This window comes from Diospyros lotus, chromosome 1 (genome assembly GCF_014633365.1).
Source record: "Diospyros lotus cultivar Yz01 chromosome 1, ASM1463336v1, whole genome shotgun sequence".
Classification (NCBI taxonomy): Eukaryota; Viridiplantae; Streptophyta; class Magnoliopsida; order Ericales; family Ebenaceae; genus Diospyros; species Diospyros lotus.
Genome location: NC_068338.1, coordinates 43735741 through 43756135, shown reverse-complemented (window position 1 = coordinate 43756135; position 20395 = coordinate 43735741). Strand labels below are relative to the sequence as shown.

The following is a 20395-nucleotide window of genomic DNA, read 5'->3' as shown; positions in this document are numbered from 1 at the left end:
ATTATCTTAAAATGGAGTTTAAAAGTGTTTTTGTTTAGTTTTGTCCTTGTATTTTCAAACTAAAGTCAAATTGAGGAGATATTGAAATAAAACAAGTTACAAGTTGTTAACACATAAACGAGCGAAAGAGTTAAAAATGCTTTATCGATTATTTTATTCATTTAGATCTCAGCCATAAATAATAAACCAAAACCTATTAACTATTTACAAAAATGCCATTGATTAAAACAACAACGGCGAGTAATCAAACTATCTAACAAATCCAACACAACAAAAATACACCATCGTCACAAACTACAAAATAAACCAAAATATAATATATGCTAATACTCCTCCTCAAGATGAACTATGAATATTCATAACAGCAAGGTTGTTAAAATCAAGATTTTAAGTGGGATCGTAAGGGATTCATAAAATTAGATAGTAAAATTGTAAGATTTTACGAAAAATTAAAAATACCTTTTAATTTATATAAATATATGTTTTTAATGACATATTCTTTATTATAAATTAAATAGATGTACCTATTTCAAAATTACTTCATCTATCAATTTCAAAAATACTAAATAATATGAAATTTTTAAATATTAAATTCATCATTCATCCATCTATAATCAAAATTCAAACAATAAACATTACCATCATCATCAACAAACATTGTTAAAAATAACTAAAAATACTAAGTCATAAAAACAACAAATATTATTAAACTTTTACATTATGTCATTACACTAATTAAGTTACCAATACCAAAGGTATATTTGTTTCTTGCTAATCATCAATATTAATATAAAATTAGACTCACTCATGATCTGATTGTGACATATTTAAGATTAATTCTTTGAATCTGGACTTACTTATATGTATAGATAACAACATCACAAATAAGAATGTACACACAAGCACAGCTGCGTAGCACACTCACTTAGCACATCAATTGAATGTAACATAGAGCTCAGCACAGCGCACACACAGCATTTGATTATCGAACTTATCAAAACATAGTCATTCTCACTCACAACTTACTCATATACCTAGGTTGGCTTTGATTCTTTGAACTTTCAAGGTGAACGAACGAAGAAGAAAGGCCAAAAAAAGATCAACAACAATTATGGTTTGCAGAAAGACACAACAAATGAATGTAGCAAGCACACAGGCATAATGTCGTTTAGGTTTTGTAGAAGAACCAAAATAAGAGATTGACAATGATTGTATATATATATATATATGTTGGTTAGAGACAAAAATATTTTTGTTTCTAACCTCAAAATTGTGGGCAAGACTAAACTTAGTAAACTCGTAAAATCGTAAACTCAGACCCAATAAACTCAGATCGGTAAGCTCGTAGACTTGGGTTCAATTCTATAAAACTCGATCCTACTAGCGAGTTGACTCGTTTTATGCCTCTTGACTCGTAAACTCGTAAAATCGTATGAGTTGACTCACAATTTTAACAACAATACATAACAGTCATCTTGGACAATAGAAGAGACAATTAAAAAGTCGGTAAAGGCTTGATAAACAAATTTGCCAATTGATGAACAGAATGAATGGGCAGTAACTTGAGAATACCAACTGCCAATTTATCCCGAACAAAATGGCAGTCCAACTTGATGTGCTTGGTCTACTCATGAAAAATCGGGTTAGATGCAATGTGAATCGTAGTCTGATTATCACAAAATAAGATAGCATGATTGAGAGTAGAAACTTGAAAATCAGTAAGAAGCTGATGTAACCATATAATCTCACTGGCTATAATAGCAAGAGCCTTATATTCAGCCTCTGCTAAAGACCGAGATTGTACTTTGCTTCTTAGCCCTCTAAGAAACCAAGGAATATACAAAAACCCGTGACAAAACGTCTTGTATCTAGATAAGAGGCCCAATTAGCATCTGAGAATGCCCGAATTTGCAAAGAAGAAGAAGCAGAGAAAAACAGTCCAAGAGAAGATTTTAGATACCTCAATAGATGGTGGACTGCATCAAGATGTGATTTTCGAGGCTGAGAAACATATTGGCTAAAATTATGAAAAGAATAAGTAATGTCAGGATGAGATAGAGTAAGATAAAGCAAATAACCAATGAGTCATCTATAGGCAGATACGTCCTCAACCAAATCACCATCAGTAGAACTCAATTTAACATTGGGAATCATAGGAACCATAGCTAGTTTGCTAGATAAAAAACCCGTATCCTCAAGAATCTATAATGTATAATGTCGTTGAGACAAGAAAATACCTCTAGACAAGCAAGCAATCTCAAGGCCAATGAAGTACTTTAGACACCCAAGGTCTTTAAGTTTGAACTGACCATGAAGAAACTCCTTAAAAAAAGCTATAGCAGCAGTATCATTACCTGTGATAATGATATCATCAACATAGATAAGCAAAGTCACAAAAGAAAACCCACTACCCTTAGTAAAGAGGGAATAGTCAGACTTGGACTAGATAAAACCATACTTAAGTAAGGTAGTGAAAAACTTGGCAAACCATTGTGTGAAGCCTATTTTAACCCATAGATTGATTTATGAAGTTTACACACCAACCTCTCCCCCTGAGAAGGAGCAGCATCTCTAGGTTGATACCCAAGAAGCCAATTATGAATAACAGCTAAAGCTAAGAGAACCTTGACTATAGCCAACTTAGCTACTGGAAAAAAAGTGTCAAATAAGTCCAAACCCTCTTGTTGTGTGTATCCCTTTGCCACCAAACGAGCCTTATGCCTCTTTATTGAACCATCGAACTTATATTTGATCTTATACACCTACTTACGTCCAATAGCATACTTATCCTAAGGCAAAGTAGTGACAGACCAAGTGTTATTCAAATGCATGGCATCCAACTCAACTTTCATGGCATCCCTCCAGTGAGCATAGAGCATTGTCTGATGATAGAATTGAGGTTCAAAATTGGAAGAAACATTAAAAATGTAGTGCCTATGAGAAGGAGACAAAGCAAAATAAGAAACATAATGGGCTAATGGATAAGAAGAAGTTGTAAGAGGGGTTGATGTTTGAGTTAACAAATAACAACAATAATCTTGAAGATAAGAAAAGGGCCGAGTAATGCGAGTAGATCTGCGAAATGATAGTGCAGAAACAATAGGGTTGTCAAGAAGTTCGATCAAAGAAGGAGAATCAAATGCAATTAGATTGACAGAATGCACATCAAGCCCAAGCTGAGGCATGACTAGATTAGGAAAATGATCCACAACTTCCTATGAGGGAACAATGGAGTGAAAAGGAAAAACCTCTTTATGAAATACAACATCCCAAGAAATAATGAATTTCTTGGTGATTATGTCGTATAGTTTGTAACTTTTCATCCCATGGGAATAACTAAGATATATGCAGACAGTTGATCGAGGGAAAAATTTTGATCTGTAAAAAGGCAAGGTAGAAACAAAACAAAAACAACTAAACACCCTAAAATATGAGTAATCCACTGATGAATGGTAGAGAACCTGATAAGAATACTGATAATTCAATGAAGAAGTTGGAGTCCTATTTATTAAGAATGTTGTTGTGAGAATACATTCACCCCAAAATTGAATACGAACTTGACATTGAAAAAGCAATGCCCTAGCTACACTAAGGAGGTGTTGATACTTACGCTTTACCACCGAATTTCGTTCAGGTCTTTTTACACAAGAAAATTGATTAATCACCCCTTTGGCATTAAAGAAATTATGAAAATTCAGTTTAGATGCATTGTTTGACCTAAATTTCTTCACCCTTATATTAAATTGTGTCTCAATCATAGAGAAAAATTTAGGAATAATGTCCCTAGCTTCTGACTTATGTCTCATCAAGAATACCCAAGTGAATCGTGTACAATCATCAACTATTATAAGAAAATACTTATAATCAGCATGAGTCGGCACATGATATGGACCCCACGTATCACAGTGAATTAAATTAAAAGCATGTTGAGAAATATGGTTATTAGAGACAAATGACAGTCTCATTTGTTTAGCTAAGGGACATACAAAACAAAATACAATTTCAACATCTTTATATCTTATCAAAGTTTTCAGTTTATCCAGCTTTTGAAAATAAACATGACCAAGCCTACTATGCCAAGTATATTTACTAATAACATGAGCCACAATGGCATGAGAATTAGAAGTACAAAGCATAAAATCAGCATCAATCACATACAATCCCCCATGAAGACTAGCCATACCAATCATCTTTGAAAGATGGACATCCTGAATATCAAATGAATTAGAGAAGAATCTAAGGCTCACATCATTCATTTTTACTAGTACACTCACAGATATCAAGTTAAACTTGAATTAAGGCACATACAAAACATTTTCTAACACCATTTAATCACTTAATCTCACAGTCCCTATACAAGTTACTGACAACCGAGATTGGTTTGGGAGAATAACAAACATATCCTTAATTGGTCTCAACTTATGAAAATAAGATTTACTAAAGCACACATGACATGTGGCCCTTGAGTCTATTATCCAATACTTCGAATGACCAAGTAAGGGACTAATTGAAATATTAAAACAAATGCCTAATGCTTGATTTTGAGAAGCATTAGATTCTGCCCTAGCCTTTGCTGCACCAAGATGATCATTTAACATGCTCAATAGAGTATGATATTGAGTAGAATTCAAAGATTGCATGAATTTCCCCATGCCCTGAGTATTTGTAGTACTCTCAAAAACCTGACTCATAGTGTTGGAGCTGAAGTGATCAGTAGAATTCATGAAATTAGGTCCAGGTCCATTAGGATTCCTCTGTTTCACCTTATACCCTGGGCGATATCCATGTAATTTATAGCATTTGTCAATAGTATAACCATGATATCCACAATGTGTGCATATTGGCCTGTCTTTTTTTTGAAATCTATCAAGACTAGTCTTATTAGTATCATGCTTAGCATTGAACAAAACAAGATCTCTCCTATTAATCACTACATTCCTTTGTTTCTCCTCTTGTGAAATTAAGGCAAAGACTATATTTATGGGGGAAAATGTTCCATCAATAACAACTAACCTCTCACTTGAGCAAATGAATCATTTAATCCCATTAAAAATGGCATAGCATGGCATAATCCATTTGGTGATGATCCGTAAGAGCCCTAATACCTCCACGAATACAACTGCTACAATTACACGTAGGTCTAAAATTCCCCAATTCATCCCAAATAGTCTTTAACTTGGTAAAATAGGCACTTTCAAACAAAGAACCTTGAGTAAGTTCATTAATTCTTACCTCAATTGAAAGATTCTAGGCCCATTGCTTTGTTGATAGCTTTCTTTTATATCAATCCATATATCTCATGTCGATTCAAAATAAATATTGGCCAAGATTTCCTTAGACACGGGATTAAGAATCCACGAAATAACCATATTATTATTTCTAATCCAAGCATTTAGAAGAAAACCATCACCAGAAGGACGTTGGATCGAGCCATCAATAAACCCTAACTTGTTCTTGACAGATAAAGCAATCATTATCGAACGGCTCCAAAATGTATAATTATCCCCTATCAAGGGTTGAGAAACCAAAATAAGCCCTGGACTATCAAAATGATGCAAGAAGAAGGGACTCGAACCATCGCCAATGGCAGAATCGAGCCATGACGAGGAAAAAGACATATTAGGGTTTTCTATTGCCATAGATCGAACGAACAATTTGTGCAAAAGAGATAAAAGTAATATAATGACACAAATCAAAGGAGATCGTAAGACTCCGATCACCAAAAAAGATAAACGATCGTGGATCTCTGTACAAAGGAGATTCGCGAAAAAAAAATACATAAATCTCCAAACAAAGGAGATTCGCACCGATCAAAAGAAGAACACAACATCGCGACATTGGAATCAACGAGAATGGGAATCAAAACGAGCGAAAGGAAACCTAAGGCACAATATCGAAAATTGTCGGAGAAGAACCCTAGGGTTTCAAGGCTTTGATACCATGTTAACACATAAATGAGAGCGAGAGAGTTAAAAATGCTTCATCTATCACTTTATTCATTTAGATCTCAACCTTAAATAGTAAACCAAAACCTATTGACTAATTATAGAAATGTCATTGATTAAAACAATAGCAGCGAGTAATAAAACTATCTAACAAGTCCAACACAACAAAAATACACCATTGTCACAAACTACAAAATAAACCAAAATACAATAGATGCTAATACAAGTGTTTCATACACTCTTAGCTGATGTATTGATTGAATCTTCTTTTACTTTGCCTTTGCCTTTGGGCGGGCAAGCTTACGCATTGCTAAGATCGTGGAGAATGGGTCGGGATTTGGTTTTTCTAGTGAATCCGTCATCTGATATTATTATTTAATATTTAATTTTTTGGGGGTATATTTTGTCAGTTTAAAATTTTAAATTCATTGTTTAGACACGCAATCGTTGAAATCGTGTTCTGAGAAACTGCTAAATTTGTCTTGAATTTAGAGAAAAATAGTCACTAATATAACTGCAATATATTTTGTTATTTTCATTTTTTTTTTCTTTTTGCTCAGTCATTGTTATTTTCCATTGTGAGCCTCATCACAAGGAGAACAATAAAGGCAGTATACTTGGGATTGTTGTAAGGTTCTCTCAATTGTACTAAAAATATATATCTTTGAAATACTAAAAAAAGAGATCGGTATACTAAAAGTAGACAATATGTTGAATTCCCTGTGTTATGGTCGACCATATGCTTGCGTACGTAGACACTCGTATATTTCACGAAGTCCAAGTCCAAAATATATGCAGAAACTATTATTCTTAATTTGTAAAAAAGACTATTTATTATTCTTAGCTTGTAATTGAAAAGAGACTGTTTACCCAAACAATACAATCTGGCAGCCATCTAGAAAAATATCAACCAGCAGCTTTGGTTAATCAAGAAGACAGGAACGGCGTAGAAAGAAAGTTCTTTTACCAAAGAAAATTATCAAATTCCATACATAAGAAAATTTCAGGCCTCTTCTAGAAGACCACAGGCTCTCCAGCTGAGCAACATTCTGTACAGTCACGAGCGATTACATATCTTCCCCCTCTTTCTTTTGGTTCTTTACACCCTTAAAAACTTGTACAGTAAATATTATATATCTCCTCTCTGCAGGGGGATCAGATGAGTTACACATCTGAGCCTTAGCTAAGCCTGCTGCTGCTGCTGCTGCTTCTAGGTGTATATATATATATATATATATATATCCTCAAACTAAGTCGAAAATGTACAATTTTTTAAGTACAACCAACAATTTTTATTTTTAGTCAAGGCTCCTTTTCATCGGAATGAACAAACAGAGCCATACAAAGAGAACCAAGAAAGAGGGCACTCATACTAGCCTCACGTTAGCTGTACAACTACTTTTCTACGCCATCTGTGCAGAGTATGAAGACAGAACGCCGATCCTCCTTTCTGCAAGACATCAAGCACTTTGTCGGATTAACCATCATCATCCAACACTAACAAAATCCAAATTTACCAGTAATCTGAGAGCTGGCCATACCATACCTTGTGGCGGGGTGAGTGTGTGTGTGTGTGTGTGTATCAAATAGAACATCTGAACATGACAATAGATAGAAGTAACTGGTGAAGTAAAATTCTCGTAGTAAACCCCAAATAGTAGGATTAAGGCTTAACATGTTCTATACCAAATAGCATGTGAATGCCAATCATAAGGTGAGGTAGAGAAGCACTCAAGATAAACTCTCTCCGGATTAAGCAAGGCCACCAATATCTTTGTTCTTTTCTTTTTTTAAACATAGGTGTCTCTATGTTGCTTCTGTATGCATACTAATTTTAATGCAGTTCTTACATTAAAGCAAAAAGGAAACAGAATAAATGACAGGATGGGAGAGGAAGAATGGAAACAGTTCTATGTAAAATATCAAAGATATCTGTGTCCTATTTTCCTCGAGGAAAAGAAGAATAAAAAAATGTATCGCGTGTATATCCTTATGTACATCCCCAACTACAGTGCATTTAAATCATCTCCCACCATGGGCGAAGTTGAACAAAGACCAAGTCAACAATCAACTGTTCTACTACTAGCCTGCTCTCATTGATTAAACAAGAAAACTAGTCCCAAACAACTGATACCAAAAAGATTGCAGAAACGGGAGTACCCCTCCTAAATGATTTGATAGAATGCAAAAAGACTTGAGAGAAATTATAAGCCAAGAAAGGAGAAGAGCAAGTACCTCCAGCTGCAACAAGTTTCTCTACGCGTGCAACTATATGCTTTCCATAAGTGTACTTCTTCAGAGCATTCAGATGAACCTTTATTCGGTTAAGAATCAGTTCAAGTTGCTGGTCATCACAAGTCTCCAGCACTTTCTGTACAACATAGTTTGCAAACTGATCTTTCATCATGACCTGACTCCAATAAGAGTAAACAGAAGGCATCAGCGAAGATATGTGTGTATCAACAGAATCAAGCAATAGGGATGCACATAACCCACAAAACAAAGCAAACATAACCCACAAAAAATGAGAAAACTTTTGTCATCCAGGTATTTGCACAAACAATGACAAATAACTAGGCAGTTTTGTGTCAGCCTATCCTCATGTCTGGAGTTTCTGTTCAACTACATACAACTATAAAGTACAATTCATCTAAATTTTGATGTCCTCAAACAAAGAGCCGAAAAGCCGCCAAGTGAAATAGTGATGAAGAAGTGTAACAACAACAATCACAAGCCTTAATATAACTAGGAAGGGTCAGCTACAGGAATCCTATAACTCCAACCATCTCTATCCATTGCCATATACTCTTTAAGGTCATTAGTAATCCAAATAAAAAATAAGCAATTATCCTGATTAAGTTGGATATACTTTTCGTGCTTTTGAACAGATTAAGCTTAAATAAGAAAATGTTCTTTTGTTAATACTTCGTGGTACAAATTACGGCTGATTGAGCCTATGGTCTCACTTGATTCTATTCTAATAAAACATAGAAATCCTCCTCAAACTCCATTCATTTTAGTAAAGATTAAAAAGAGTCTCTCACTCCTTTCTTACAAATTAAAGAACTGCTAGGGGCTGTTTAGTTGTGGAAACCAATCCCAGTTTTTCAGAAACTTACTCCATATAAAACGGAAAACTAGAAAACTTGTTCAAATAAAAAAAATTCCAAATGAAAAATGGAGATCTGGAAAACACAGTTTTCCAAAGTTGAACTAAACTTGGAAAACTACTAAAATGAATTTTCTAAGTTTTCCTTGTTAATATGGGGATTTGGAAAAAATGCAGTTTTCCAAAAATTTTTACAAATCATCTTCATCTCCTTCTGCAACACAAGTTATACAAAAGAAATCAAAACATCTCTCTTCTTTTGAACATATGTTATAATTTTCTATATTGGAAGTTAGTTTCTGTACTTTTAACATTTGAACCTGTTTTCCAAATTTTCTATAGAAAATAAAAACTGGAGATTCTACAGAAAATTGGAGATAGGAAACTAGAAATCATTTTTCACGACTAAATAGCCTCCTAGTGATTAGAAGTAAGCTTAGGGACTTTTTTTATATTTTATTTATCTATTTATTTCAATTATTATTTTCTTTTTTGTTATTTGGTAATTCCTTTAGCAGATTGTAACTCTAATATCCTTAGTTTACTGACTATGCACCAGAAGGAACACCAAATGGATTTCAGAGTTCGAGTCGGTGGAAGAATAAAGAATATGACATCTCCCACACTACTGTTGCACAGAAACTACCAATCGAGCTGAGCATTAGATCTTTAATGAATTATCAAATGAGACAACACAAAGCTTTTTTTATCTTTTTTACTATCCCAAAAAATTTAAATAACTAACAAAGTAAATTAAAATGGAGGTTTAAACTAATCTATCTATAATTCACAAAGCAAGTCCAAAAATGGTTTCCGACATGCAAAGTTGATTGAGGAGAAGAATCAGTCTCCAGTCACCTAATGCAGCTCAAAAGGAAAGAAGGCAGGATAAGAAGTGCTATATGGCAACAAACAAGAGAAAGTATATCCAGAAGTTTGAAGACATTCTAGGATAACCTGAAGGGGCTCATTTTGATCAGGGGAGCCAAGCATCTCATTCACTAGGGTCTGGCGTTCTTCAGGAGTTCCGAAAGTCAAGCACTTCTCAATAACATTGGAGGCAAACTTCTGCTGGCTCATCTGAACTATCTGACCAATAAGCTTATTAATTATAGCAGTACGTTCATGTGGCTTCCCATGTTCCAGTACATGCTGAGAATTGAGAGCAATCAATCAGAAGGATAGATAAAATACAACAAATATTCTGGAATGGATGGCCGTAAAGAATATTCTCTTAAGAAATATTATTGTAGTTTTCAAGTTCAGAGAGGGCAGGTATAGAGTTAAATGGACAGACAGGGTCAAGACTCAAGAGGAAGTAGAGCCTCGCCGCCCGCGCCCGGGGGGGGGGGGGGGGGGGTGTTTGAACACATATTAAAGGATAAATGGAGATACAGCATCAAGAAGTAGAGTCTAAAACAAAATAAGAGATCCAATCATTTAAGGCCCGTATGATGTCATTGTTGTTTCTAGTTTTTTGTGTTCATTTTCAAAATTTTGAAAAAAAACAAAAACAAAAAAAGCCATTTGGTTGGGTGTTTTGCTTCCAAAAAAATGAACTCATTTACAGAAAAAAAAAAAGAGCAAAACATAGGAACACCAAATGGTGTTCATTTCAGTTTCCATTTCTAACTTGATTTTTTCTATAACTTTTCAAAATATGTATTTTCACAAGTAATTGCAAATATTAGTTAAGAAAACTAATATATATGAAAAACAAAATTATATTTACATAAACTTACAAAAGTTGTATCACTATATGAAGAAAAAAATCATAAATAGATTTATCAAAGAATACTTTGCACTTTTTACAACAAAATCAAACAACAAATCTAATTTTCATTTTTCCAACTAGAAACAACTGAATACAAAAATTTGAAACATAGACTAAAAAGTAACACATGAAAACTGACAACAAAATCTAACAAGCCTTCACATTTAAAGATAAGTTTTTCTTTAGATGCATAACACAAACATGATGCAAACTGAAGCTCATGAAGTATTTACACATTCAGTTGGCTGGTATTTCAGGTATCGGTTCTTGCAGAGAAAAAGAATGTCAGACCAACGTGATATATATTATGATGCTAATGAAAAATATGAAAGTGACTTGAATCAGTAGCTAACAACTAGACTAAGGCTCAGTTTGTTTGGGTGTAAAATGTTTTCCTAAAAAACACTTTCCTAGTTTTTGATGTTTGGTTGATAAAAATAATGGAAAATATTTTTATAATGAAAAAATTTTACACCAAATGATGTAAAATAACTTGACAATTCAAAAATTTTAAGTCATTTTTATTATTTACACCAAAATTAATACTCTTTTTTTTTTTTGTCAAAACATTCTTACATATATGTATGTGTATATCTATAAATAAATACATATATACATACATGCACACTCATATTCACACACACATGCACATGCACACGCATATATGCATACACACACATATAAGTGTGTGCACGCATACACATATATATACATACACACATACATATACATTCGTGATTCATGCATATATATATGTAAATGTTTATATATACATATAACTAATTCTTGAAAAATATCTAACAATGCAAACAAACACCAGAAAATAAGATAAAAAAAAAATTGTGTAAAACATTTTTGCAATGTAAAATATATCCAAACAAAGATAGCCTAAAAGGAAAATTAATTTTCAGTAGGATGCCCATGAAAGAATGTTTAGTGACAAAAGGAAAATCCATGGGAAGCTTTGTCAATACAAGTGATTTCTCTCCCATTCTCAATCAGTAACAGACAACTTGAACATACCTTTTCCTCAATTGAACATCCAATAGGATGATACAGGTTGACCAAGACAATAACTAAAAAGAAGTGTGCTGATCATATTCTGACATGGAAAGGAATGACAAGCTGCAGCTATGTCAACTGAAAGTTCCTGACTAACATACTGAAGAGGCTAAAGAATGACTAAATTCCACCAGACCAACAAATTCACATTCAATTATAATGGTCTCTACAAACCACTAACCAGTACACTGATAATGTGAAAAGGCAAGTCAACAATCCACAATCCATCATATAGGGAAACCCCTTAATGGGCAGAAACGAGGATACTTGGCAAAGATTTCATGGAAATACAGCAAACCTGAACAACATAGTTCCCGTATTGATCTTGCGCCAACATGCAAACAGACTGCAAAATCTCATCCATTACTATTCGTTGTGTTTCTGGATCTATGCAATTCTCCAGGACTCTCTGTAACATGAAAGGATACTGAATTATAATCCTACTCAGTACGTCCATTTCACACTCTGGCAAGTGTGAAAATATAGAAATTACTAATAAGGTAAAAACAGCAGTTTCTTAACCTGTATGACACGACAACCATATGGATGGGTTGATAAAGCCACTACTTGATCATAGAATACTGAGATAATGAATTGAATAGCTTCTTGAGGTATGCACTCAATGCACTTCTGGACAACATGGTTGCCATTCTGATCACGTACACAACGCATGATATGACCATCAAGCTCTGCAACCATTTTGGTCTGCTGATCCAGTTCAACAACTTCTATAGCCTTGATATTTTATCAAAAACATGTCAGTAACTTCAGCAATAATATCAGGATTAAAGTATGTCACAGTTCACTTTGGTCTATGATACTCTTGGATATAAATGATAAAAGTAAATTCCAGAATTCAGGTCCTCAATTATAAGATACTTCATACTTCTAATGTTTATTCAAACAACAACTACCAAGGACCATGGACCTTCTTCTAGATTGAGCATCTATGATAAATCTCAAACTGATTCCTATTTAATTTCAAATGGAAAGATTGATTGTATTATATGAGCATAACAAAATGGTGTTATTGACAATGTAAAAAATAAATTAATTAAAAATATTATAGGACAAAATCTAATTGAGAAAGACCTGATAAACCAAGGCAACTATTAGGATTGTGTTGATAAGCAAAAATATACTAAACTTTTAGCGTGCTGAAAAATCCAAAAAGGAATTTTAGCCTTAATCCATACTTAAAATTCTGTTTATTAGAGAAAAGACTCTGTACACCAATTCATACATTAGTAACTGCTGGAAAATACATTAAACTTTTAGGATGCTGAAAAATCCAAAAAAGGAATATTTAGCCTTAATCAATACTTAAATTTCAGCTTATTAGAGAATAGACTCCTGTACACCAATTCACACATTCGTAACTGCTGCCTTTTTGCCAGTACTCTAGAACAAGCTCCGCTGATACCTATACTTCAGTAAATGGAAGATGGCACAAAAGCAGCTGTCCTCTATCTAGATCCTCAACCAACTTATAAGATGTTAGATGATGTTCTTAAGCCAAAGCCATGTGTTTGTAGTAGCATGCAAGGAGCTGTGGGATCCTCAAAGATCACAAACTATTAGCCAGATAATAATATAAATAGACTTGATCCAATGAAAAGTTGTGGCCAAGGAGTAAATATTACCTTCTGGATTACTCGGCAACCATACATTTGAAGACTGAGGTTCAGAACATGACCAGTGAGTTGGTCAGCCAACTCTCTAATCTGAGATGCAGTTCCATGTTCAAAAAACTGGGGTACACAAAAGCAGCAAACATCAGCAACATAAAATTTTCAATAATGATTCTATCCCATTACAACATAACTAAATAAGTAGAAGCTCAGTGACCCAGTCAAATACAAACTAATGTAGAAACAAGTGTACCTTCTGAATCACATAGTTACCAAACACATCAGTCATCAGTACCAGAGCATGGGGCATAATTTCATGAAAGACCATGTTTTTTTCCTCTGTTGAGGCGGTTTCAAGTTTCTGCTGAATAAATCGACTACCATACTGATCGGCACTGCTAATTCAGGGTTTTTGAATAAGTAAATAAAAGCCCAGGGCTACTTGGACAAAAGGCGAGTGCATGAATATAACCAGTAATACATACCTGAACTCAAAAACATGACCGGCAATTTCTGAAAGCTCAAAACACTTTGTTTTATTGCTCTTAAACTCATCTAATAATGAGGAAGCAAATTGCTCATCCAAGTTACCAACAGCATCTGGATGCCAAGAACCCATGACACCGCCAGCCAAGTTTCTCAGCCCAGAAGAAAAACGCAAGTTTCTCTCACCATGCCTGACTGGACTCCCAGATCCAATACTGAAGTTTGAAAAAAGGGAGCCTGCCAATGGGCTTCCGGCATAGGACATGCCAGGACCAAATGTTGGGCTTCCATAGTAATTGTAATTTAAGCTACTAGATTTGCCAAGATATTGAAGACCATACTGTGATTTCTGAGGCGAAAGCAATGCACCCAGGTAAGCTTTTTGAAGTTCATTCAGATCCATGTATGAATTTCCAGTGCCTTCTCTATCGATTATTGGGTCATTGAGGGCTGCAACCTGTGCACCAGCATAATCAGTTGTTCTCAGGTACTGAAGATATAGGGGATCCATGAGTGGCATCTGCAGAGGATTCCCTGTACTGTGATTCCCAACTCTGCTAAGATTCTGCAACTCTGCTGCTGCAGCCATCAAATTAGGCCCTAAGGCCACACCCCCACCTAACGCCCTTGAATCTATGCCAGATACACCCCTTGCTGATGCAGCAGCAACATTTTCAAACAAAGGGGGCAAGTTGGAAGTTGGGTTTCCCATCATAGGTGGTGATGCAGGATTTACAGCATACCCACTTAACCCATAGCTTGAAAACGGGGAATTTGGACTATCCAAATTGTTATAGTTGGATGGTGAACTTCCTCTGCCATTCAGAATTGGTGTCGAAGGTCCATTTAAGTATGATTTAGCAGTGTATACAGGTTTGTGTAGTTCCGTTTGTCCATCAGCCATCAAGGATGAGTTGTTTAGATCTATCCCTATCGCACTATTTCTACCCAGATTGGCATAGGACGCTTTGGCTGATTGTGGAGCAGAATGCAAATGAAAATTTCCCGATTCAGACTTATTCCGATAAGCATGTTGTTTAATATGGTCCTGATCACTTTGCAGATGGAAAAGTTTTGCATGACCATCAATCTCTTGTTGAATTAGAGACCGGGAATGGTTCTCTTCATCTACTGGCCCACTAGTTGATAGAGTCATACCAGATAAAGCAGTTACGAGATCTGAAGTCTCATTAATACCAGCCAAGGCACCATTGAATGAGTTTGAGCCATTAAAACTTCTTTTATCCATAGAGCTGGCCCTACCTCCCCCAAGAGCAATGCGAGGCGTAGGAGCCCTGCCCATCAATTGAGGGTCAGGAGTGGTGCTTCTTGACAAGGAGGCACCCAGAGCAGAAGCATAAGTGTGAGACGCAGACGAACCAATGTTCTGAACTGAAACCTTGCTTTGGATGTTTGCACCAGAATGTAAAGGGTCCAATGCCACCAGGTCTTGGTGCGGATGAGCAAAGTGGGATTCAGAAGTCTCAACACTCTCATCAAATGCGTTATGGCTAGCAGGACGAGATGGGTGTCTAGAAACAGATGCTGCATTATTTCGATCATCCTGCAGTAAAATAACAAGGTGGCTAATTCAGAAATACAGCTCACACCTGGAAGAAATAAATTACCTAGGACCACATCATCAAAATGGGTGAGCGTTAAATATACATAAAAGAAAAAAGGAGGTGCTTGAACCCAGCTTCAGGGCCAACGGAAATCTGAAAGGATTAAAGGGAAGTCTACACATCAAAAGACCATGAGTTAGAAGTCTCAGCTTACAGAAAGCCATCTGATGCAAGGTGAATTTCTTTGTCCCGAAAATAATAGGCAACATGTACCCCAACTCTTTTCAGTCATGCTTTGAGGGATAAAGAGAAGTTTGGGAAAACAAATATCTCCAATAAAAAATTAAAAAGTTAAAACATACATCAAGATATAGAAAGATGACAGTTCCAACTTGATCTAATGCAAATGTCTGATTTTGGTCCCATCCCTATCATTATCTACAGTGTACATATTATATGCAAATAATGCCAATACATAACAAAGACCTGCGATGGCAATTATAAGACAATGCAGACAGCACTTGTTGGCCTATCTTTAAATCCCCACCATAATTGAGGCAACAAAAATTCCATAAGCTGCAAAGCTTCAGTTGCTACTGCTAGCAAGGTCAGCAAAATCATATGAATTAATAACTACAGTTATTTCTAATATGCTTTCCATTCACACATATTTCAGCACACAAGCAGATTCAAATATTCCCATTATTTATTTAATGATATGTCAACGATCTTAGTTCATAGCGCTTGTTACCTAATAAATTTTGGAAAAAAACTTAAGTGATTTCTAATATGCTTTTTCCATTTGGGCTTATTTAAGAACTCAAGGAGAGAAGTATTTCCATTGTATATTTTATGATGCATCAACCATCTTAGTACATATCCCCTGTTACCCTTTGTTTTTTTGGGTACATGGGAAACAACTGTAATGTCCACACCAAGGAGCGTAGGTAGTGTTACCTAAATATTTTAGAGACAAGTATTTCCATTGTATATTTTTTCTGATGCATCATCCATATTTAGTTCATAACCCTTGATACCTAATAAATTTTTGCATTGACAATTTCAGTAGAATAGGACTTGTGAGATCTAGAATAGGATGCAACAGTTAAAATAATAAGAAAACTAGAAGGTGAGCAAAGATTTAGATGGAGATCAAAAGAACAAAAACGAAATGATAGGAAAGAAAGATATATAGATAAACAGATGCATACACACATGAAGGTGAACACACACACAGAGTCAACATCTGTTAGCGACAGGAAGCAAGAAGCATGCCAATGAGACAAAAAAGGCCAAGATAATAATAATAATTAAAAAAAGGCGTCCCCATTCACAAGAGTTGTACTTGTAAGCAACCTTAGAAAAGGCCAACATGCCTACATTAAAGTAATTACATATTAAACCCTAATCCCAGTAAGTGAGGCTGGCAATATAGATTTAACAGACCTATCTGATAGCCTTCCAGTATTTTCTCTTTAGCTTTAAGCCCATTTTACTATCACTTAAAACATCAATCGCACTTCTTCATTTTAACTATTCTACCTTAATCCTGTGGGTAGCATCCTTAATAATCTTCCCATCTTTTTAGACAATTGATCCAACATATTTAAAACAATATTTTCTTGGAGTGTCTTGACCTTCAAGTCTCACCATTCTTCATCCACACTTCGATTTTACTAAACTTATATTCCACGTATTTGGTTTTCCATCCGCTCAACTTCAAACATTTGGATTCTAAAATGTCCCTCCCTATCACAAGCTTAGTATATGCATGCTCTATTATCTCATCCACCAAGACAATAATATGCAAATAGCATATGCCAAGGCACCACCAACACGCCTACGTATGTGAGCACTTAGAATTTGGTACTTTTCTACACAAGCTATGTTACATGGACATAGATACATGTTTAGGTTCCATTCTGCATCAAGGTGAATGGACCACTTGGAAGACTTACTCACAGAGAATGAGAACAAATGGAAAAAGAAAATCCAACTTGTACATGTCATATTGACAAAACCATTAAAGTTTAAAGGAAATTTCATGCCATGCATGAATTTGTAACACCCATAATTATAAATCCCAATTACTTTTATATAAAACACGTGAACACAAGAATATAAGCTGAGATAAAAATGAACTCCATTTACTTCACAGTTAAGGGGGATTAATCAATAGTCATCATCCAATTATGTTGTTGGCTCTTGCAAATAGATGCTAGTCAACATTCCAAGCACCAGAACGATATTATACAAATTAGATTCCAAACAACTCAAGATCGAAGGTAGGAAAGGAAGAACAACATAAGAACTCTCTAATGCCATTCCCAAATCAAAAATAACATAAGAACTTCACAGTCTCTGTGCTTCCGTGCATGAATTTGTAACACCAATAATTATAAAGGCCAATTACTTTTATATAAAACATGTGAACACAAGAATATAAGCTGAGATAAAAATGAACTCCATTTACTTCACAGTTAAGGGGGATTGATCAATAGTCATCATCCAATTATGTTGTTGGCTCTTGCAAATAGATGCTAGTCAACATTCCAAGCACTAGAACGATATTATACAAATTAGATTCCAAACAACTCAAGATCGAAGGTAGGAAAGGAAGAACAACATAAGAACTCTCTAATGCCATTCCCAAATCAAAAATAACACAAGTTCTTAGACACTACCAGAAGAGTGAGAAAGCACAGAGACACTCGCTATCAAGTCACAGGTTCCATCTCACTTTCAATGATTCCACGCTCAATGCTAAAAGCAAGGGCATGTAGGCTATTCTTCATTCCATCATTACAGAAAAGCAGATCACCCTCTTTCTCGTGACATGATGCGTTACAGTTAGGATACAGACAAAGAAAGAGATTCAAACCAAAATCAAATAGGTAGAACCATGCTGAGAACATAAAAATGCAAGCTCGGCATTTTAGGAAGAATTAGCACTAATCAGCCTATCAAAAACTAAAATCAATTCAAATTCAAATAGCAATGACCAGCACCGTGTAAACAGATAGTCAGTAAACATTACCAATATAAAAAACATGAATACAACAATAAGCATCAAAGAATAAAATCAAATATGAATCTTAAAACCTATCAAATTGATAACAGAAGCATAAACTCAAATCACCTTGTATGCATAAGAATACTATAGAAAAAATGCGGATACAATTCAAGTAAACAAATTTGAATAAATTACAAGGCGCTTTACCATATCACCACTAACATTCAGAGAGCAGAGTTGTTAAAATTGATAAGAGTAACTAATTTAAAAAGAGATCCCATTCCAGGAAAATCACCTGAATGATCTCTGCTATACTCTTCTGCCGGCTCCCCAATCCCAAACCCGGCAATCCGATGAGTCCATCACCGCCCCACTCAGCAGTTCCCTGCAGCTTCCTGGACTCGATTCCGTTATCTTCCTTCTTCTCATTGAAACCAGGTTGTTTCGAGAACAGGGAACTGTTGCTGTTGCTACCTCCGTCGTTACTCACCTTCCTTTTATCTCCAATCCCACCCAACCCCGGCAGCCGCTGCGCAAGCCGCCAATCTTCCTTCGAAAGAGGGGGCGGCGGAAGCCGAGGGTTCAGATTCACATTCGAATAGTAATACGAAATGTACGCCGGATCAGACCTCAGCTCCTCCTCGGACAGGCCGCCGAAATTGGCACCGCCTTGGCCGAACAAGTCTCCCACGGCGCTCAATGATCCTTCGATCGTCGGAGGCGCCGAACCGCTACGGTACATATTCAACTCTCGGTCCCGATCACTCACCTCTTGTCTCCGTTGCTCTCTGAGCAACAACCCTAACTCCTCGCCGTAATCGTTGCTCTGAAGCATCGATTGCATCTCTCGGTAATTATCAGTAATCATAACCTATAGATAACACAACACTGAAGATTTCTGCAACAAATACCCAAACCTTGAGCTCAAAACAAACAAAAAATTAAATAAACAAAAAGAAAAGCTCCGAAGACACGATCTTTGTGGAGTTAGAGCTTCGAGCAAGTTAATTGCACCACCAGAACCGTCAATCTAACAACAAAAGTAAAGCTTTAATCCGGCGTGCGAACGATTGGTTAAACAGTCAGTTGGAAAATTCACTCATAAATACAAAGATCGCACGAGAAAATGAAGAATCTTCAGGTGCTTGTCTCGGCTATCGACAATGGCTTCCGTCATTTTCAGAGAGAGAGAAAAAGGTTCAGTGAGAGAGAGAGAGTGGGCGAAGAGCGTGAGAGGAAGAAGAAGAAGAACAGTGCGAAGTGAAGGGAAATGGAGTGATAAGCACGAGCAGTGGAGCGGCGTGGAACGTTGGATGGTATGATGAACGGGTGGGATTGATTCTTGGGAGATTTGTTCTTACTGTGGTTGCCTTAGGGTTTTATTTCATGGATTTAATGCTGGATTGTGGGTTTGGATATTTTCTATTTTTAATTAGGACCAGTTTGGCTAATTTGGACAGCGGTTTTCATTTTTTATTCTATCTAAATTTCTAATTTGGATTTTTTTTCTTTTTTTTATTTGCTGCATCATTTTCCTTTTGTTTTTTTGAGTATGATACATTGAAAAAATGCCCATTATTTTTAACAATATATTATAATCATTTATCACTATTGAAAATAAAGAGGAGTAATATTATTTGTATAAGGAGTTTTACATATATGGTTTTTTAGTGAGAAATTGAATAAATTGTCACGATAAATTAATAATATTTTAAATTTAAATTGACGATATTTCTCATCTCTTATTATCTCCTTTCTCTCCTCTCTCATCTTTCTTTTCAACAATCGCCTCTCACAATTTTCTTCTCTT

At 35.4% G+C, this 20395-nt stretch overlaps 1 protein-coding gene across 1 annotated transcript; it reads right to left on the bottom strand.

Annotated features, from left to right (window-relative positions):
• Positions 1-6892: 6892 nt before the first annotated feature.
• Positions 6893-19906, bottom strand: LOC127801011 (pumilio homolog 2-like). Its single transcript, XM_052335767.1, has 9 exons — positions 18881-19906; positions 14007-15571; positions 13775-13916; positions 13534-13641; positions 12413-12625; positions 12189-12299; positions 10012-10206; positions 8181-8355; positions 6893-7395 (listed from the first exon to the last, which is right to left on the bottom strand). The coding sequence occupies exons 1-9, from the start codon at positions 19451-19453 to the stop codon at positions 7349-7351; spliced, it is 3129 nt and encodes a 1042-aa protein (XP_052191727.1). The 5' UTR covers positions 19454-19906; the 3' UTR covers positions 6893-7348.
• Between the last annotated feature and the right edge of the window lie 489 nt (positions 19907-20395).